This window comes from Gopherus flavomarginatus, chromosome 2 (genome assembly GCF_025201925.1).
Source record: "Gopherus flavomarginatus isolate rGopFla2 chromosome 2, rGopFla2.mat.asm, whole genome shotgun sequence".
Lineage (NCBI taxonomy): Eukaryota > Metazoa > Chordata > Testudines > Testudinidae > Gopherus > Gopherus flavomarginatus.
In genome coordinates, this window is record NC_066618.1 from 127638750 (window position 1) to 127661000 (window position 22251).

The 22251-nt window shown below is 42.5% G+C and overlaps 1 protein-coding gene across 1 annotated transcript in view; it reads right to left on the reverse strand.

Moving 5' to 3' along the window:
• NFX1 (nuclear transcription factor, X-box binding 1) overlaps positions 1 to 22251 on the reverse strand; it is a 195243-nt gene that overhangs the window by 58286 nt on the left and 114706 nt on the right. The window contains exons 13-16 of the mRNA XM_050938134.1: positions 21897 to 22005; positions 7973 to 8092; positions 7522 to 7601; positions 6815 to 7045 (exon numbers count right to left, since the gene is read on the reverse strand). Of these exons, the coding sequence (XP_050794091.1) occupies positions 6815 to 7045; positions 7522 to 7601; positions 7973 to 8092; positions 21897 to 22005 (540 nt within the window). The remainder of the gene's footprint in view (positions 1 to 6814; positions 7046 to 7521; positions 7602 to 7972; positions 8093 to 21896; positions 22006 to 22251) is intronic.

Genomic DNA, 22251 nt, shown 5'->3' on the forward strand with positions numbered 1-22251 from the left:
GCTAGTGGCATATGTTGGCCTGTGCCTGCGCTCTTGCTTGCCTCATGCTCTGACCCGAGGGCATAAGAGGTGGTACAGACCAACTTCCTCTCCACTTCCTTCTCTACTACATATAGCCTTGAAGAAGAGGGGAAGGAGGACAGGTAATGGAATACAGAGAGGGAACACATATCACAAAGAACTCTGGTTATAGACGATAGGTAACCATTCCTCCTTCTTTGAATGCCGGTCGCTATGTGTATTTCCCTGGGGGTGACTGACAAATAGTATTCAAGGAGTGTGAGAGATGGTACTGAGGATTGAAGGACCATGGTCCCAGAGGATGCATCAGCTGAAGAGGTGTGCACCAGGGAGCAGACTCCTTTGATGGTATGAACAGAATTCCACGTGGCTGCTTTACATAAGTCAACAGTGAAGCTACTGAAGCAGCATTTGCTCTGGTGGAGAGGGCCCTCACTCTGTGCAGTGGAGGAGTTTTCAACAACTGGTAACAGAGAAGGTAAACCTCAATAGCCACTTCATCTTTACAATGAGATTGCTTGCCTTCTCATGTGTTCTGCAATGCTAACAGAGCCTGGGTGACCTCCAAAAGGATTTTGTTCTTTGAAGATAGAATACCAATGCCTGAGACACATTCAGGGAATAGAGTCTCTGTTCCGCATTGGTGGTATGAGGCTTAGGGTAAGTGTATGGACTGATGCATGTAAAAATTGGAGACTACTCTGGGGACAAATTTATGGAAACCTGATCTTTATGGTATATGGTCTAAGGTGGATTGGCTATTAGGGCCCCCAATTCGCTTACCTTTCTAGCTGAAGTGATGGCCACCAGAAAGGTTTGAGTAAATCTTTAAAAAAGCAACCAGTAACTGGATGCATGAAGATTGAACAGTTGTTGATCAGAGGATGGCAGGCACTGATCACTGCCAAATAAATCCACAGAAAGCTAATGGAAAGCTGGAGGATTTCAAGGTTGGTAGACAGTCCAAAATAGTAGGAATATTAACTTCCCCTCAGACATATGGTGGTGTAGGACCCAACCATAGAATCTTTTCCACTCAGCGAAGAAACACTTGCTGGTGGACTCTTTCCAACAGTTGCTAAGAATGACTAACAGCTGCCAAACATTTCTACTCTAGGTTTGATGCCTATCCAAATACTGCGCTGTGAGGTGAAGCCAGTCCTGGATTTGGATGTCGGAGTCTGTTCTTGTCCTGTATCAGGATATCTTGGAAGGGTTGAATGCTGACTGGCGGATGGGATGACAGCCGAAGAATGGGAAACCAAAATTGTTTTGGCCACCTGGTAGTGATGGGGATGACTGCCACATCCTCCCAGATCTTCCTGAGAATTTGAAGTAGGAGTGGGATGGGGGGAAATGCGTACAGCAGACAGCCTGACCATGGGATTAAAAGGGCATGATCTCTGGAATTCTGTTCCTCTGCCCCCTTGCGCAGCACTTTGTTTGTTGTCCTGCAACACAAATAGGTCTAGAAACAGGGATCCCCATTGTTGGAATATGTCTCCTACCACTGAGTCATGAATCTCCCAATTGCATTCTGTCGAAAAGTGACAGCTAAGGTTTTCTATTAGAGTACTGTGTAATACAAAGAAGTATACTGCTGATAGCATAATTTGATGATGAATACACCAATTATTGGTGGACCATCTCTATACAAAAGGGGTGCAGATCTTGCTTCCCCCACCCTTTGCTTATTCATACAGAATACAGTTATGTTGCCCAACATTACCTGAACATGTTGGGAGTGGATAAATGGTAAGAACCATATGCAGGTCTCCTGAACTGCTTTTAGTTCCAGAAGATTTATATCAGAGAAGCTATGCTAGCCCTGGTCTACACTGGGGGGGAGGTGGGGAAGATTGATCTAAGTTATGCAACTTCAGCTACATAGCTGAAGTCGACATACTTAGATCAACTTACCGTGGTGAACTACTGCAGCTCCCCCATCGACTTTGCCTGCACCTCTTGCGGAATGGGAGAGGGCTCGGGGGTCCATTTATCGTGTTGAGACTAGACACGATAAATCGATCCCCGCTGGATCGCTCGCTGGCCACCAATCCGGCGGGTAGTGTAGATGTACCCTTAGTCTGTATCCACAAAAACAAGGAGTCCGTGACACATTAAAGATTAAACAGATTTATATGCATCCTCGACTCAGGATGGGTCAATGTTCCTTTTACTGTGTGTTTGTTCAGATGAGTACCCCAGCCTTTGAAATAGGCATCTGCCACCAGTGTCTTCAGAGGAGTAGAGAGTGAGGGAACACAGCTGTTCTTTGTCCTGCCACCAAGCTACAGAGGTCGTGTACACTGTGAGGGATCATAACAAAACTTGTCCAGGCAGTGCTTACTTGACACGTAAACTATCTGAAGCCAGGCTTGCAGGCGGCAGAGTTGTAATCTTACAAATGGGGTCCTAAGTGCAAGATGCCATGTGAACCAGGAGGATAAGGCACATCTGAACCGATGTCAGTGGATTCTTTCTGAGCTGATTAATCAGAATGTTCATTAACCTGTCCATGGGGAGATAAATTCTGACTCTGCGTGAGTCTAGAGTTCCTCTGATGAAATCTATGGTCTGTGTCGGAGTTAACGTGGACTCTTCTACATTTATGCAGATTCTTAGAGATGTTCAGAGAGTAAGGATGAAGTTGATGAGGGTGCCTTCCGACAAGACTTTCCCATAAGAAAGATATGGATATGGGCTATTGAGTTCTGCTACTACTGAACATGGATATGGACGGAAGTGTGCTGCTACTTCTGGAAGCACTTTTATGAATACACAGGGTGTCGCTGCTAATTCAAAGGGAAGCATCTTGTATTGAGAGTGGTTTGTACCTACCACTCAGGAACCTCCTGTAGGACAGAAAGATATCTATATGGAAATAGGCACCTTGATGTCAAGAGTTGTGAATCATTTCTTTCTGTTCAGACAGGATTATTGATGCCAGAGTGACCATTCTGAATCTTAATTTTCAGACAAAGAAATTGAGGTGATGGAGGTTTAACGTGGATCTCCATCCTCCTGTTTTCTTGGGGATCATTAAATATTTGGAATAAAAACTGTTTCCCTGGTGCTGAGCTGGCACCTGTTCTATGGACCTTTGATGAAGTAAAGAGTGTACTTCCTGTAAGAGTGCTCCTTCATGAGAGTGGTCCCTGAAAAGGGCGAGGAACGGGATTTTGGAGGGGGAGGGGAAAGGAACCATTGTGCAATCAAAGCAGATGACATAGAAGACCCTTCCATCTGCTATGATTGGTATATATGGAAAAACTGGACCAGCTAGCCACCAAATCGAATTTCAGGGGTGGGAGAACATGGCCTCTGGGTGAGCTGGCTGCTCTTGGAGGTCCTGTCAAAAGTATTTCTTGCCTGATAGTTGAGGATGGAAAGAGTATGGAAGGAGCAGCATCTGCTTGGGTCTTCGCACACTCTGCCTCTTTTGTGGCAGTTTGTACCCTTTCCAGTGTAGAAGGGCTGAGACAGTGGTCTAGGTTTGTAGGATTATTTGCTATATTTCCTTCTAAGAACTGGTCTATATAAACCCAGGGAGCAGAGGGTCACCTTCAAGTCTTTTAATGAGGGTAATGACTCATCAGTCTTTTGGCTGAATACGCTGTCTCCTTCAACTGTAAGTACTCCACAGTGACCAGGACTTCTCTGGGGAATCCTGAGGTGTGAAACCAGTTTTTTCCTCACACCACAATGTTGGTAGCCATTGATACAGAAGCTGTATCAGCCGTGTCTGTCTACCGCTGCCAGGAGGGATGATAGAGCCATCAATCTACCTTATTCAATAAAGGGCCTGGAATTCCCTCCCCAAGGAAGGCAGAGCACTTGTCTCTAAACTACTAAAACTTGGAATAGTCGGCAAAAAGACACTTTTCCAGAAGCACTTGGATACTGGCTTTGTGGAACTGCAGGCTTGTTGATATAAATTCCCTCCTTCCCAGAAGGTCCAGATATTTCACCTCCTTTTCTGAAGGGCAGATCTGCTTTACTGTTGTCTACTCCTTTGTGTGGCAGCTTGCACCACAAGTAGTTTGAGGCATGATGGAGTAGGGAAAAAAAAAAAAAAAACTCTGCTCCCTTAGATGGGACAAATATCTTTTCTCTGACCTCTTACATGTAGGTGCACGTATAGTTGGAGTATGCCTCACCACCCTGGCTGTCTCTAGGATAGACTTGTTCACTGAGTGCACCATCTTACTCCATCCAACACTTTGGAGAATATCCAGCAGTTTGTGGGATAACTCCTGGACCTCTTCCTGAGGGAATCATCTCAGCCACCCTTAATAGACGTCTGTGGTCATCTGATGGAGACGACAATGACACAGCAACACTTTGTTAGGGGGGAAAGATGATATACCCGATGAGATGGGTGGTACCACAAGATCCAGTTCTTCTCCTCCTTCTTCCATGAGTTCCAGAAGGAGCTCGGGATGGTATCTTGTGAAAGGGGGAGGATGCGATTCTCTGTGTGACTGCACTCGCTCTGGATAATGGGTATATGGGTTCCATGGTCCCGACTATGGACAGTGATATGGGTCCACCATGGGTTGTCAACATCTCCCTGTTGAGAACCAGTGCTGAAATGATGGGAGAATGTGGACTGGACTAGATAGTGATATCCTCGGTATCTTCTCTCCAGATGGAGGATGATGGTATTTGTCTTCTCATACTTGAGCTCGTGTAGGAAGTCTTTTGGAAGTCTTAGATTCCAAATGCAAACATGACAGTACCATCAGTGCATGTGGCTCTTAGACTTATTTGGTAGTGGAGGTCGAGACTCATGGCATTTATCTTTGCTCAGCTCTGATGGCAAAGTGGTAGTGGCTGGAGAAGTGTTAGTCTTCTGAGCCTCAGAATAAGTACCGTGGGTCTTTGGGGATTTGGAACCAGAGTGTGATGATTCAAATGACAGTTGAGGAGGGGACTTAGAAGAGTTTTCTCTCGAGCACAGAGATTGCTTCCCTTGAGTGGAGGAGTCCTTAACTGTATTCCTATTCATCCAGGTATCAAAAATGATGGTAACTGGGGACATGCGTCTCAATCCTTTGACCAATATATGGGAGGGCTGCCTGGCCTGCATCAGACTGAGGTTTCATTGCCTGCTCCATAAAATGTATTCTAAGACTAAAGTCCTGCACCTGGCAGGTCCAGCTAGGAAAGGAGCAGCAGATACTGCATCTGATAAAGAGATGTACTTCTCCCAGGCAGCACAGACACTTCTGATGATTGTTACTGAGTGGGAAGGCTCATGGGCAGGAGAGACAGTTTCTGAATCCCAGTACTCCTGACATAGCTCAGTGTTCATGCTGGGAAGATGGTGGAGAGACGGGGGGGGGAAAAGCCTCGAAAAGGGAAAAAACCCTCCCCAGTCCCTAGCTAATTATACTAATATAATACACTAAGAAAAAATATTTTAAAACTATTTACAGATAAAGCTGAAGGAAGAACATTGAGGACACTATAGTGTTCCATCTCAGACCACGCAGTTGTAAGAAGGCGGTGGTTGGCTGTATTGTCTCTTACAACCCACAGTACAAGAAGAATGTGGAAAAATTAGAGAGTCCAGAGGAGGGCAATAAAAATGATTAGGGGGCTGGAGCACATGACTTATGAGGAAAGGCTGAGGGAACTGGGATTACTTAGTCTGCAGAAGAGAAGAACGATGGGGGATTTGATAGCTGCTTTCAACTACCTGAAAGGGTGTTCCAGAGAGGATTGATCTAGACTGTTCTCAGTGGTAGCAAATGACAGAACAAGGAGTAATGGTCTCAAGTTGCAGTGGGGGAGGTTTGGGTTGGATATTAGGAAAAACTTTTTCACTAGGAGGATGGTGAATCACTGGAATGGGTTACCTAGGGAGGTGGTGGAATCTCCTTCCTTAGAAGGTTTTTGAGATCAGGCTTGACAAAGCCCTGGCTGGGATGATTTAGCTGGGGATTGGTCCTGCTTTGAGCAGGGGATTGAACTAGATGACCTCCTGAGGTCCCTTCCAACCTTGATATTCTATGATTCTAATCTAGGTTCAGAGCATGAGGAGAACAAGAGTGCAGCTATGGACCAATGGACACTAGTGGCAAGATCTTCCAATCTCAGGCTCATCAAACACATGTACTCACAGTGGAATACACATAAAGAATAGCACTCGAAGAACCATCATTTTCATTTGGAGATTTGGGTGGTTATTTTGTTCACATCTATTATAGTGAAATAGATATATTTTGATTTTCCCTGCTTCTGAGCAAAGATCAGGGGTGTGTGTGTGTGTGTGTGTGTGTGTGTGTGTGTGTGTGTGTGTGTGTGTGTGTGTGTGTGTAGTCTATTCTATGTGGTTGCCCCCAGCAGGTCGCTCTATGTTATGTCATTAGTGTAAGTTCACTATGATTTTGTATGAATCGAGGACAAATTCAACTCTCCTCTGCCACATCTCCTTACCCATGCCAAATCCCCACAAGCAATAGAGAGCTAGCTTATGCAGGAGCAAAAAGTGAATGGATCACATCTGAGGATCTGGGACAAATATTTTAACAGACAGAAATCTGGTAGGCACTTTTGCTCAAACTACTAGCCATTCTACTAGATGAAATTTTGAAAAACAAAACCATTAAATACATAATGCTTTATCACATATTAATATATCAAAACTTGTATACTGATAGTATGCATTATCTTGAAAGTTTCTATGTCAGTATTTTAATTTTTTTTATAATCGTTCATTGACTGAAACCTCTTAATTCACAGACAGACAAATTGTACACTATGTTCTGTGTTCCAGAGCCATCACCTTTGTGTTGCAAGAAGTTGTAGGACAGGGTAAAGATGGATGGCATGGAGCCATACAGGGATGATTACAGTATAGTCTCAGACGAGTACATGGCTGTTTGCATTCTTCATCTATCAGACACACCCCTTTGTGACAAATTCTTTTACATTTGTGCATTCCACATTTTAACATTTGATTGCAGCGAAGACCACAAGAGATGTCAGTGAGATGACAGGGAATATTGTTCCGCAGCTGAAAAGGAAAAAGACGTTATAACTAACAGTGAATGTGTTATTGTAAACTGTGTACTTTCAGATACTTTTAATCATGTTTATATTTTAATATAGCATAGATTTTTAGAAGAAAATTATCTGTGGTTTTGCACTAAGCACTTTGCAATCTATTTTAAGCCCAAACCTGAGTATATATGTCATGTCACACTTGAAAATACTGCATCAAGTCTGTACACATGTTGTCTAAAGAAAGCAAAACTGCATCTGATAATTTTAAACTGCATGAAACAGTGTACTTACAAACACTATCAGCATAGTCTCTGTGGGTATCAATTTTGTGGCTACTTGGGGAGTAGCCTTAGAAAAGCAAATATTAAGTGCTTACTCTAAGTTACAAAGTAACGTGTAGTTTAGCAAGAACACCTCACATAAAGCTCTCTCTCATTTGTAATTAAAAATGTCATTTGTAATTTGCTCAAAAGCAGCCACACTTACTTCATGCTTGCCCATACACCATTTTTGAGTGAGGTATGTACAGGGTGGGCACTTCTCTTCACTATGGCAGGTATGGTACACTGCAGGCATAGGAATACAAAAATCAGGAAACAATTCTTAAATACTTTTGTTCACTCAGACATTTTAGGTATATTACAGAGTCTTTTATATTCTAATTTGTCAGTGATTTGATCAATTTGTTCTGTACTATGCATTGTATCAATAACATTTTCTACAGATATGGCTAAAAAATTCTTCAAAAACTTTGGATGGTGTATGAAACCTCAACAATTTTCCTGGAAAAAAGGTACCATTATATTCATGGAAAGGAAAGATTTAAATGTACCTAATCTGGTTTATCTTTTGAACAGCAAACAATAAATCTTAGAACACAGAAAAATTTAGACCCTAGACAATTTAAAAAAGTTATGGGGGCATACCTATGACTTACCTGGATGATCACATTCATGTGGTCTGGTACATGAGTTTTTACATTCTGGTGGCTGAGTACCACAAGGAACAGGAGGATAAATTACCGACTCACCACAGTAACAAGTTAGTTCATCAAAACCTGACAAAGCAAAACAAACCAAACAACTAATAAATAGAGTTGAAAAAATATTACCTTGGTTAAAAAAAATCCAGCTTAAGAAAGTTAAAGGAGCAATAAAATTATTTAACAAATGGGAAAAAAAGAGAGAAAAATAGTAATTAATACAAATCACTTAAAAATATAGGCAACCGATATTAGAAGTTAAAAGGTATGTACGGCCAATATGATTAAAATCAGTAAGAAAGGTTTTCAAAAAAAATCAGGAACAAAACACATTTCAGCAAGGATATAGATTCATTACTAGATGAAGATAAAACTGAATAAGGAGGTACACAATACAAACGTGTTCAATAAATATTTCTGTTCTGTATTTGGAGTCAAACTGGATAATGTATTTATATTATATAATGATGAAATCCTTTTTAATCCAATAGTAACTAAAGAGCATGTTATACAGCAGCTACTAAAGTTAAAAGATTTTTAAAATGGCAGGTCCTTTAAATTAGCGGAACTTTAAGTACCGTACTCATGTTAAGACCTAAGGCAAACAGGAGAGGCTAAGGGGAGTTTGACTAGCAGTTGCAGAACCTCCAATTTGATTTGACTTAGTGAGCTGCATGTTTGATCTGTTTGTCTCTCTCAGTGCCATGTAACTGGGGATCTGGGTCTTTTGTTCAGGCTAGGTTATTGAAGTCTGAGCTGTTAATCTTTCCCTGTTAACAAGGAGCCACACTGACTTGCTACACTAGGTATATAAACTAGTTGCAAAACAAACTCCTGAGTGAGGAAACAACACATGCTAATGGGAGTCTGAGTGAGTGTAAGAGCTTTTTCTCCAAGTACAGTTCTACATAAGCAACGATGCTGACCAATGATGGAATAGTTATTATGACACATCCCTTACAGGCCACATTCTGTTTCCTGCCTGTCGACAGAAGAGGCTCTCTGTGCATAAAGTTCAAGTTGATGGCTGCATTACAGAAAAAGATTTGTCATCTTGGTGTGCAGCTAATAACCCGGTGTACTATGAGAGTTGCCTTACCAAGTGTGGGGTCAGTCTAATGAGACAATTTAATTAACAGTAGAATACCACGGGAGGAAAAAAATCACTGTTATAGTGGTAATGAGAGTGGTCCATTTCGAACAGTTGACAAGAATATGTGAGTAACAGTAGGGGGAAATTAGGTTTTGTAATGACCCATCCACTCCCAGTCTTTATTCACAGGGCTTTGTAGCAGAGCCCCGAGCTGGAGCATGGAGCAGTAGGTTTTTACCCAGAGCTGGAGTGGAGCAATTAAAAAATCTGATTGCTCCAAATCCCTGTTTATTCAGGCCTAATTTGATGGTGTCCAGTTTCCAAATTAATTCCAGTTCTGCACTTTCATATTAGAGTCTGTTTTTGAAGTTTTTTGGTTGAAGAATGGCCACTTTTACATCTGTTATTGAATGACCAGGGACACTGAAGTGCTCTCCTACTGGTTTTTGAATGTTATAATTCCTGATGTCAGATTTGTGTCCATTTATTCTTGTGTGTAGAGACAATCCAGGTGGCCAATGTACATGGCATGCTAGCACATGATGGCATATATCACATTGGTAGATGTGCAGGTAAATGAGCCCCAGATGGTGTGGCTGACGTAGTTAGGTCCTATGATGGTGTCCCTTGAATAGATACGCTGACAGAGTTGAAGAAGTAGAAGTCACCTACTACAAGACAGGCCCAACAAAGAAAGTAACAGAATGCCACTAGCCATCACCTACAACCCTCAACTAAAACCTCTCCAGCGCATCATCAAGGATCTACAACTATCCTGAAGGACGATCCCTCACTCTCTCAGACCTTGGGAGACACACCAGTCTCCGCTTACAGACAGCCCACCAATCTGAAGCAAATACTCACCAGCAACTACACACCACACAAGAAAAAATACTAACCCAGGAACCAAACCCTGAAACAAACCCCTGCAACAACTCTGTCCGCATATCTATTCAAGGGACACCATCATAGGACCTAACCACATCAACCACACCATCAGCAAGATGTTAAGCAAAGAAAGAAGCAAGAAAGATTCTATACAGACAGAAGCTAAAAGACATTCTCTCCTCCTTCTGACTCTGTAGAAAGTCTCTTGCTGTTTTTCCTCTTGCTTAGAAAACTGATATCAAATTACTTTGACAAGATCTTAAACAAGACTACAATTCTGGTTGATGCAAGGTCATCAAGTACATTCAATATATGGATTGTGGCTGTGACCAAAAGGGAATGAAGGGGATGCAGGAGAGAGACTGAGCGGAATCCAGAGAAATGCACAAAGGGAAGTTACTTACCTTTATAACTGGAGTTCTTTGAGATGCATGGTCCCTATCTGTATTCCACTGTAGGTATACATGTGCTCCATGTGCCTGGGACCAGAGAATTCTTGCAAGCAGTCTCTGTTGGTCCATGCCCAAACCCCTGCTATCCTTGTGCTCTGTACTGAGGGTATAAAGAATGAGGCAGGCCAAACCAACTGACTCTTCCGTTCCATTGTCTATGGCAAAGCCAGTTATGATTTGAAGCAGAGAAGGAGAGTGGGTAGTGGAGTACAGATAGGGACCACATACCTTGAATAACTCCAATTACTTCCCTTTCTTCTTCGAGTGCATATTCTACTGTAGGTGACTGATAAAATAGTACCTAGAGAGGTGGAGGGTGCAAGGATGTATGTAGAACCACTGCCACAAAGCATGGGTCAGTGGAGCAGTCTTGGACCAAGGCATAATGCCCCTTATGCACCCTTGTAGAATAAGCCCATATGGTGGAGAGAGTTGTGTCAACTATAGAGTACGATACAGTCAGAGACCCACTTAGAGATTCTCTGGGAGGATGTATTTTGACCTTGAACTCGTTCCACTATGGCAACCAACAGTCTAGGAGCAGGGTCTACATTGCAATTAAACACTGACAGCTGGCCCCGTCAACCGACTTCGGCTCACTGGGCTCAGGCCATGGGACTGTCTAATTGCAGTGTATATGTTTGGGCTTGAGCTTGAGCCCTGGAACTCTCCTGCTTCACAGGGTCCCAGAGCCAGGGCTCCAGCCCAAGCCCAAACATCTACACCACAAATTAAACAACCGTATAGCCGAGTCAGTTGACAATGGCCAACCACAAGTGTTTAATTGCAGCATAGACATACCCTAGGAGGCTTTCTGATTGGTTCTGTTTTCAACAGGTAAAAATTGCACATCAAGGAAATGAAGAATCCTCTCCTTGCCAGAGGCATAGGGCTTCAGGAAAACAAAAAAAACAAATAAACCACGCCCCTACCCCCCAAAACACATAGGTAGGTGAACAAGCCAATTTAGGTGAAATTCTAAAACTGAATTTTGAGTGTAGTCATAGCAAACCTTTGTCCTTATGAAACATTGCATACGGAGGATCAGTTGTCAGTGCCATGAGTTCACTTACCCTTCTGGCCAAGGTGTAGCAATGAGGAATGCTACCTTCATCAAGAGCTAAAACATGGAACACATAGCTAGTTGTTCAAAGGGTGACTTAGTGAGTGCTAAAAGTACTAAGTTAAGGTCACACTGAAGGTTTTGTTTGTTTATTGGTGGAAAGGTTCTCGTCAGGCCTTTCAAGAATTTGGTTACTGGCTGGGTAAAGATCAAGTGACTTTCTGATGACAGATGACACATGCTGATTGCCAGTGAATTAAGGGAAACTTGCAGTGAGTTAAGGGAAAGAACTGATGCCTTCACAGTAAGTCTAAAACAGCGAGACTATCTGCTGTCTCTGAAGATATATGCTTTTGCTGGGTCCAAATAGGGACGTGTTTCCACTTAGCTAGGTAGCATTTTCTGGTGGAGTCCTTTCTGCTATTATTAAGAATGGCTGCATGGTTTCACAGCAGGTACTTTCTAGGCTTGACAGCCATCCAAATGCTAAGCCATGAGATGAAGTGCTTTGGGGTTGGGATGGTTTGGAAGATTTGGAAAGGATTGCACGCTGATTGCTAGATGGGATGACATCTGTAGGAGGCTCAGAAACCAGAACAGTCTGGGCTGTTTGGGAGCAATGACTTACGCTTTGTCTTGATAAATCTTCTATAGAACTTGAGTTGGTATCTTGATGGGAGGGGTAGGCATAGCTCAAGTAATCTGACCAGGTCAGAAGGAGAATATTGCCTCTGGAGTGCATTTCTTGAGCTCCCCTGGAGAAGCACATGTTGCATTTCCTGTTTGCCTGCCCCAAATGGGAGTTCCCCACTGAGAGAAAAATGCTATTCACTACTGACTAAGGCTGTCTGCCAAATAATTCTGCATTTCTGGAGAGTACACTGCCAATAGGGTAATATGATTTTTGATCTACCAGTTCCATAAGGTAACAGCTTCTACACACAGGGGGATGGATCTCACTCACCCCTGTTCATGTAGAATACAGTTATGCTGTTCAACATTATGAGTACCTGGTGAAACTGGCTAAATGGTAGAAAGGCTTCAAAAACTTCCTGGACTGCCCAGAAGTCCACAAGACTGATGAGCATTCTGGGCTCTCGAGGCATCCAAGTCCCTGCACCATCTGACTGTACACATGAGCTCCCCAGCTTATCATGGAGGCATCTGTAATGACATCTTGTCAGGTGAGCGCTAGGAAAGGAATAAGTACACACACTTGTTCAGGATTTTTCCACCAAGTTAGTGAAGTCCTCACCCTGGTAGAAAGTGTCACTATGGTGTTCATGCTATGACTGATTGGTTTATATACTGTTTGGAACTAAGTCTGCAGGAAATGGAAGTGGAGTCTGGTAAACAGCGTGACATAAGTCCATGATGCATCCTGGGAGAGAAAGGAAAGTCTGAAATTATGTTCAAGAGGTGCACATTACCTGGTCTTAATTGGAAAAAGGGTAGATTTTCCATGTTCACACAGATTCCTAGGGATGAGAGAAGGTGAAGCAGAGATGATGTTGATGTGAGGGCTTTCTCATGTGTCCTTTCAATAAGATGCCAATAGTCTAAATATAGGAAAATGGTGAAGCTGCTGTATCTGAACTATGCTGCTACTACTAGAAACAGTTCGATGAAGATGCTGGGTGTGGCTGCTAGGCCAAATGGGCTTATCCTGTATTGGTACTGGTCAGGATCAATTACAAACCTGACAGAAACCTTGTGTGGAAGGGGTCAATGTTCACATGAAATTATGCACCTTTCATATTGAAAACTGTGTTCCTTTTGAGGGATGCCAGTGTAACCATATGGAATTTTAATTTGCAAATAAAAAAGAGACCCTGAGTTGGTGCAGATGGAGAGTGAGTCTCCACCCTCCCTTCTTCTTGGGAACTAGGAAATATTTCTAAGGAGGGATTCTACTTCTGGGCAAAGGATCTCCTCATGAGAATGGTTTCAAAGAAGGATGGGAAGGGAGTTTTGGAGGGGGCAGGAAGAAAAAAACATATTGGTGTAGCCGGAATGTATGATATTCAGCACCAAGCTTGTCCATTGTTATTGCACTCCAGTTGTGAAAAACAAGCCACCAAGGCATATGTGAGGATTGAGTGGAGATGGTATCAACAGTATCTTATGTCTGGGGAATAAGGTTGGATTGATGTGAAGGATGTGTAGGATGTAGGTATCGTGGATTTTGCACACTCTGCCTTTCACAAAGAGGTTCACAGAATCACTGATGGTAAAATGGTTGAGGCACAGTTCTTGTTTTGCCAGGATGTTTGTGGATCTTTAGAGCAGGTGTATATATACACAGAAGATGAAGGGTTGCCTTGAAGTCCTATAGTGTGTGCAAAGACTCCTCAGTCTTTTTGTTGAAAAGGTTAGTCTTGAAGGGCAAGTGCTTGACTGTGATATAGTCTCTCCGCAAATGCAGTTCTGGGCACCAACTTGCCTTCATCAATAAGGGCCTGAAATTGACCATGTCTTGATGGGGAAATTTGTCCTTAAAATCCAAGAACTTTCAGTAATTCAGAAAATCATACTTAGCCTCCAATTCAGAATATTGAACTAGATGATGTAAAAACCTTCCTTCCCAGGAGGTCCAGTCACTTGGCCTCCTAATTTCAGAGTGAGTGTCTAATCTTTCTGTGACAATCTGAACAAGTAGGGAGTTTGGTGCAAGGTGGGCAGATGGAATCTCTGCTCCCTTAGCTGGGACAAAGTAGTGCTTCTTAGGCCTCTTGGGGGTAGAGGTGCACATTGCAAATATATGCTGGACATATCTGGCTTCATTCACCAGTACTATTTGGCTGGACCCTGTGTGACGCAGGATGTCCGGAGCTTGAGTTGTGTGTCCCTCTCCAGGAACATCTGGAGCTCCTCTGACACCCTACCATAGCAGCTCTCAAAATTGCTTACTGTAACCCAGAGGGACTGGTGAAGCTGGGGTGACTGCCTCATTGGGAGATGAGGAGGATAACGCTGCCAGTACTGGTAGAACTAGTGGATCCAGCTCATGGGGATCAAGTCAAAGCTCTAATTACTCTCTTGTGGTAAGAGAGTGACTCCATTAGATTTCTCTGATCTGTGGAATCATGCTTCTGGGTCCCATGGGCTGCACTAGAGCCAGTAAGAGGGACTGAAGGTGGGCTGAGGATGTCCCCATACTTGCATGAATCATGCAAGCTGCTATGTACACTGATCCCTTAGAGATGGCAGACCTGGTATTTCTGGGAACGTTCAGTGGATAAGGGGTAACTGGAGTGCATCTATTGTTAACCTGCAAAGCAAAGTAATGGCTAACATTGCTCAGAGAAGAGAGTTTGGGTTGCTAACAAGCTGGTGATATCAGAGAGGTAGCATCCAGACAAGCATGCTGGAAAGAGGGGATTAACAAGGTGACTTACAGGCCTGGGTATCCTAATAACCTTCATAATGATGTAGTTGCCAGGATTTAAGCACAGTTTACTGGTTAGCTAAGTATCAAGCCCCAAGCACTTGTAAATTAGATTCTAAGAGGTTCACAAACGAGATGGTTGGGGAACAAATAAAAGTCTGAAGTTCGTTATTTTCCATTTTTTTATTTCAGGTAAAGGAAAGAGAACTAAAAGTATAAAATGAGCCAACAGATAAATGGTTAAAAGATCAGACTGATCTAATAAAATGGCCTGAGTGCAATGGCTTAGAAATTCAGCTTAAGGCAGCCCTCAGTGAAACAGCCATGAAGTTACAGTTGGCCAGGTCAGAGATGGCAAAGGAACGAGAATTCCAGAGGTAAGCATCCAAAGAGAAATAGCCAGCACAAAAGGAAACTCACCAGAGAACCCTGGAGGCAGAAAAGCAAAAGTGGAAGTCAGAGAAAGCAGCACACCAAAGAGTCCTGGAAGCTGAGAAGCAGAAACAGGCAGCAGAAACAGCTGCACATTAGTGAGCCACAGAACTAGAGGAGTGGAAGTGGGAGAAGAAATCATGAACACGGGATGCTGGAGGCATGGATACAAAACCCTCAGGCAGCAATTACTCCTCTCCAAGGATCAAATGACTGGGACAAATTCTGCCCTAGTTATAAAGAAACTGTTTGCACTAAGGAATATTTGACCATCTTTGAAAGGATCACTAGGCTACAGAACATCACTGAGGGCCAGAGAATAGCTGTCCTGCTCTCTAAGTTAACAGGGAAAGCATTACAGGTGTTTAATTATGTACATATAATTGAACCTATAACAGGAAACAAAGGGTAGGAATGAATGGTCATTTCAGAATGGAGAGAGGTAAATAACAGGGTATCCCAGGGATCTGTACTGGGACCAGTGATATTCTACATATTCACATGTTCTGGAAAAAGGAGTAAACAGTGAGGCTCAAAGTTTGCAGATGACACAAGACTACTCAAGATAGTTAAGTCCAAGGCAGACTGCAAAGAGTTAAAAAAGGGGTCTCACAAAACTGGGTGACTGGGCAACAAAACGGCAGATGAAATTCAATGTTGGTAAATGCAAAGTAATGCACATTGGAAAACATAATCCCAATTATACACACAAAATGACAGGTTCTAAATTAGCTGTTACCACTCAAGAATGAATGAATGACCACTCAAGAATGACCATGAATCTGAGGAAATTTCTTTGCTGTGATGAATTGCCCCATGAAAGTAAGTGTCCCTTAAGTCAAGAGATCATAGAATATCAAGGTTGGAAGGAACCTCAAGAGGTCATCTAGTCCAACCCCCTGCTCAAAGCAGGACCAATCCCTAGACAGATTTTTGCCCTGGATCCCTAAATGGCCCCCTCAAGGACTGAACTCACAACCCTGGGTTTAGCAGGCCAATGCTCAAACCACTGAGCTATCCCTCCCCCTATGTCAAGAGCAGCGAACCAGTCCCCAGTCTGTAAGGAAAGGATTTCAGAAGTAAGAGTAATCATCAAGAATTTTTTCTTCAGAAACTTGTTTAGTTGCTTTAGATCAGTGGTTCTCAAACTTAATTGATTGGGCCCCCCTTCTTTGTGTCTGTAGTTGTTAACATCTCTCCCTTCCCCCAAGTACATATACCGCACCACTCAGTTCTGAAGGCAGCACTGGCCAGCAGCAGTACAGAAGGGTAGCAATGTGAAAAAGGATATGCGCCAATATCGCTTTTCACAGCAGACTTAGAAGTAAAGGAGAGAATGTGAAAAGTGATATTTGTCATCACTTTTCATAGCAGACTTAGTGCCCCATTGTCACCCTTACTTCTGCGCTGCTGCTGCCAGCTTGGGGCTGATGTCAGGGGAAGAAAGAGAGAAAGAAAAGGGAAAAAAAAAGCACACAGGTCATGCATGCCCTGACACATTCCTGCGCCTCCCCTGGGAGTCCACTCCATAGTTTGAAAACAGCTATTTTAGATCTAAAATAAGCCTGAAACCCTCCTTTGCTGTCAGGATTTGGAAGCATCAGGAATACAATCTTCTTCCTTGGAAAGGTAGGGGAACTTCCTCTATGACCCCAACAAGGAGGAAAGACTGAATATCACACTCTTGTGAGTGTGATTCTGAAGAGAAACAGGGAAGAGGAGTGTGAAGTGGAGACAGATGTAAAGGGTGTATCCCTGTATCACTGTGCTTAGGACCCACTGGTGACATGGGACCAAACACTTAGGAAGTGGGATAGGTGGTTGGCTGGTTTGTGAGTCTCAGTTGTAACTCTCCTGTGAAATAAATCTTCCAACCAAAGAGGTCCAGCTTTCTTGCTTCTTTCCCTGTTTGCAGCAGACACTATCAGGGAACCAGGTGGTTGTAAAAATATTCATATCTCTAAGAAGGGACATATCTCCTTTCTGCCCTTTTAACAATGAGAGGAAGGGAAGATGGGGTATGCCATAAGATTTTGATGGGCTCTATGAGAGCTTCATTTATAGGGAGAACTACCTTAGAGGGCCCCACAAAGGTCAAAATGTCCACTAAACTGTGCAACTTTTCTTGCACCTCCTCTGGTTGGATATGCAGAGCCACAACCACCCTTTTTATTAAGTCCTGGTCAGCCCGGAAATCATCTGAAGGGGGTAAGGTAGACTCCTCAAGTACTGCCTCATCTGGTGATGAAGAGAAAGAGACCAATGGATGTTGAAGGAGATCCTTATCTAAAAAGAACTGGATAGGAGAATCCTAAGTAAGCAATTCCCCTTGCATGGTACAGGTCCCAGCAAAGGGGAAATGGGGACCATGCTGTAGATGCTTCTGGTGCCTACTCAATGTGGCAGGACAGAAAGGGAGTAGGGATGCTGTAGAGCATGTGGGGAAGCCTTATGGACTCCAGAAGAGACAGTTAGCATGGTGGTGGCACCCTTATATACACTGACCGTTGGTCCTTGGGCTGAGATCTGGAGCAAGGTGGGTAGAAACTCCACTGGGTTTGGAGGCATGTTGCTGAGAGTCACAGTCCTGCATAGCACTTGCATGACAATGTCCCCTATGTGTATTTTCCAACCCCAAAATGATTTACCACTGGCCACTAGCGATCTAATGTTATAAGCTGCCCCTCATTAGCTTCCTCACTGTCAAGGCAGTTCTCATTCCTGTGTCCCTATGGTGGACGGTTGGGGCAAGATTGATATACGGATCCAGGAATTTGGCCTTTCGCATCCAAAAGCTCTGCAGCTACTGCTAGTCATTGTGAATCTGCATTATGATGCGACCCTACCAGTCAGTACTTGTTTCTCGGGCCCAGAAGCAGCACTTCACCACGTGCAGCTGCTCCATGAATGGCAACCATCAATTTGAAATGTTTTTTGCTACGTCCCTTAAACTGTCCTCAAACAAATCGTCATATACCCCATTGCTGTGGTACTTCCTGCGGGTCTTCAAATACAGAAATGTGTGTCTTGTATTTGCAATGTTCATAAGAATATTGTTCATAAGAATACTGCAGAGCTGTGTGTCAGAGGGTGAACACTGAAAAGTGTCACGTAGGTTTGTGGATTTTAATAAAAAGGCATGAAAATTATGGGCCATGGATGGCATTATGGGATGGAGAAAGCTACATTTTGGGAACCTGACCCCTAAGTCCCAGACATCCTGGCACGACTCATTTCTACTCCACAACACATTGCGAAAATTTTGCAAAAGGCATTAGGCAAGAAGACAATGCATACCTACCTGTGCTGCACTGCACTTTGCATCGACACAAGCACTCCTGGTAAGTACATCCAGTGACAATGCAAGCAACCAAGTATGCATGTGCCCAAGGGATATGCAAAACTTCTGCTGCTGTATGCCAACATGACTTGGGTCAACCAAAGTTTTTAGTGTAGACATAGCCTCAGAAACAGAGGTCTATCCTGTGGTCTATAGGGTCTGATTCAACTGATAACCCATGTTGTATGGCTCCACATCAAATAAACTCTTTTTTAAAAATCAAGGAAGTTACACACAAAAAAGCCCTACACTAAAAGAACATTATAAAGGTTGCAAAGTCAAGCACTCAGAAGTTAGGATATGCCAGAATTAACGCTGCCTGTGTAACATTAATTTGTCCCACTGATGTGCATGTATTATGATACAGTTTTTAATTACATGATCAGGTGCTATTTTTTCCCCAGGATCCCTACTCATAGTGCACAGGATTTACAGTGCTCAAGGAATGAATCAGGGTTATTCAGTGAATAAAGCTGTTGACCTGCATCATTTGTTGCAGAAGTTGAAAGGTGTGTATGAACAAGGGAGGGAACTGCTGGAAGAGAAATAATGGTCTTGTGTTTTAGACAAATGATAATGCTGCCCTGGAGATTTGGATTCTATCCCCGTCTCATTATTTAAATGACAATTTATTTTTTCCACATGAATGAGTAATATAAAAAGAAATACTGAGTAAGTACCCATTCAGTGAGCACTATTCATTCTGTAAAGTGAATGAGGCAGGGATCCTGTGGACTAAATAGTAGGTTATCAGGTAATGACCAAACATATATCATAATGGATATGTATAAAGAGACCAAATTAAGGTTGCATGGGCAACCTTTACTGAGGAATTTCCTAGCCTTTGAGTGCCTTACTTTGCAACCTTAATATTCTTTAAATGTAGTTTTTTTTATATACGTAATGTTATATATAAACAGGCAAAGTTAAAATTAATTCCTTTGTGCACAATACTTTGGAAGCTTCATCAAAGAGGACACCACATAAATCTGTCATATAAAGGACACTCAGTGGCAAATGTGGGAAGGTATCATGCATCAGGAAAGATTACAGTTTAAGGAAATAAGAGGAGGACTATTATAAGTAAGGATACGATTCTGTCATGGATTTCATGTTTCTGGGACCTCCATGACTTCTTCTAGGACAGGGCTGGAGCAGGGGTGAGCCTCGGGGTCTAGTGGAGCAGCAGCCCCAGGGCTGAAGCAGTGGCTGGGTCAGCACCCTGGGACCACCAAAGCAGTGGCCGGGGTTAGGTCAGCCCCTGCCACAGGAGCAACAGAGGGGCTGGAGCAGCTGCAAGCTCCCAGCAGTGCTCTGACTATTTGTCTTTTTCCTCCCACTCCTGCTTCCCCTCACCAGGGTATTTTTAGTAAAAGTCAGGCACAGGTTGTGGTCTTCCATCAATTTTTGTTTATTGCCTGTGACCAGTCCTGACTTATTAAAAATACCTGTGACAGACTCTTAACCTTAACAAAAAGAAAAGGAAGGATTGTGCTAAACAAATATTTGCGAGGAAACTATTAGCAAAGGAAAAACATATTCACACTTTACAAAGAAGCAATGCGCGTATCTCAAATTTGTCCTTTGTTTTTAGATTTAAGGATAAACTTAAATGAAGTGAGAAAGAAAATAGCTGCCAGTAGGTAGTTAAAGCACCATCAATGAAGACATAGGATTAAAAGAGATTACATTATACTCAGATGAACAGTTAAGAGGATACATGGCCAAATTGAAGGATGTGACCCGCATGATCTTTCCCCTCCCACCCTAACTTCTATAATTTCAATTTGTAAGCAATAATGATAAGTTAAAGATCTTTTGGTCCAGAACAATTTCACACAATGCAGCCAAGAGAAGATGAGCACCATCATTACCAGGAGGCGTTGGAGATGAATTGGTCATGTGCTTCGGATGGAAACTGATTCCATCACCAGAATAGCAATAAGATGGACACTTGAAGGCAAACGAAAACGTGGTCCCCCAAAAACAACATGACGAAGAAATGTGGACGCAGAGCTGAAAAACCTGGGGCACGGCTGGGAACCATTGAAAGACTTGCCAGAAATAGACAAGCTTCATCCTTGCCCTAAATGCCAGAAGCGTAATGGGTATTAACTAACTAACCAAAGATTCATTTCTGTAGCAAAATGCATTTAAACACAGAAAGATGGAGACTGGGTTAATCGGGGACAAGGAATAAAATGAAAACTCTGTGTATGGCTACACTATGGAGATTACAGCAGGATAGCTATGTTGGCATAGCTATTCATACATTACTTTGTAACAGAGACAGCCTACAATGACAGAAAAGGTTCTTCTGTCTATGTGGAACATCACCTCCTTGGATGTCAGTAGCTACATGGATGGAAGAAGCTGCATCTACACTGGGGGTTAGGTCAGCATAACTATGTCAGTCATGGGTGTGGGGTTTTTTCACACCCCCAACTGACACTTATTTATGTTGATCTAATCATCAAACCACAACACATACAAAACATGTCTGAATCTGTATATTTTAGTAATCACCAAAAATTGTTACTATTTGATGGCTGTGTGTTGGTCTCAGTGCAGTATCAGTGGACAGGTGTTGACTCCACAGACGTTTCCATAATTCAACATCTGAGCAGAGAGCCCAAGAATCTCCAAGGCATGGAGATGACATAAATTCCATTCCTATAGGTGGTCCCACTAGGCTGGAGTTAAAGTACACAATTGGGCCAGTATGGAAAAATTTATATAGAGTCTGGTTCCGTGGCTAAACGAAGCCAGTCTGCAACATTTTCAATTTGAGACCTTTTAAAATAAATTTAGTGCTTGTGAAAAAAAACTGATGAAACACAACTGGGACCTTAATTCTTATGAAGAACTGCTTGTGTCTGTGAAGTTAATCTTGTTCCTAAGTGACTGCAGGATCAAGGCCTTAAACTGTATGTAAATTTTACTGAAATTATTTTTTTTTAAATATAAATCCTGTAGTGAAATTATTAAATCTAACAAATAAAGTAAGTCCATCTAATTCAATTATACAATTTCGTTACTCATGGCAAAATATGGCAATCACGATCATCTTCAGAATTGAGCATCTGAATTTTTATTATAGAAGAATAATGCACTTTCAATAACACACCTAATCAGAGAATAAACCTATTAAAGGATCAGCATTTAAAATGTCTACAGTGCACTAATCTTCTAAAGATGAATATATGTACTGTAGTATACTCACTTGTCTGCCAGCATGTTTGACAGTTGCCACGGTGACAAGGTTCTTCACATCTATGAAGGCTACAATTGAGTTTGCGTCCACAAACCAAGGGACACTTATGTTCTTTGTCCTGGAAAAAATATTTATGAAAAATTACTACATTATCAATGCTTTTCCCCCTCTAAAATGCCCCCAAAAATGGCAAAACATGATTAAAATCCACCGCTGGCCATGGCCCAAGGATAGAACAAATTAACAGTCGTTAAGATTCATTTCATATCACATGCTGAGATTCTGTGATAAAGTTGGCATTTTCTGCAATATTTTTATGAAGACTATGTATACCTCAGTCTCCTCACATACTGTAGCGTTACCT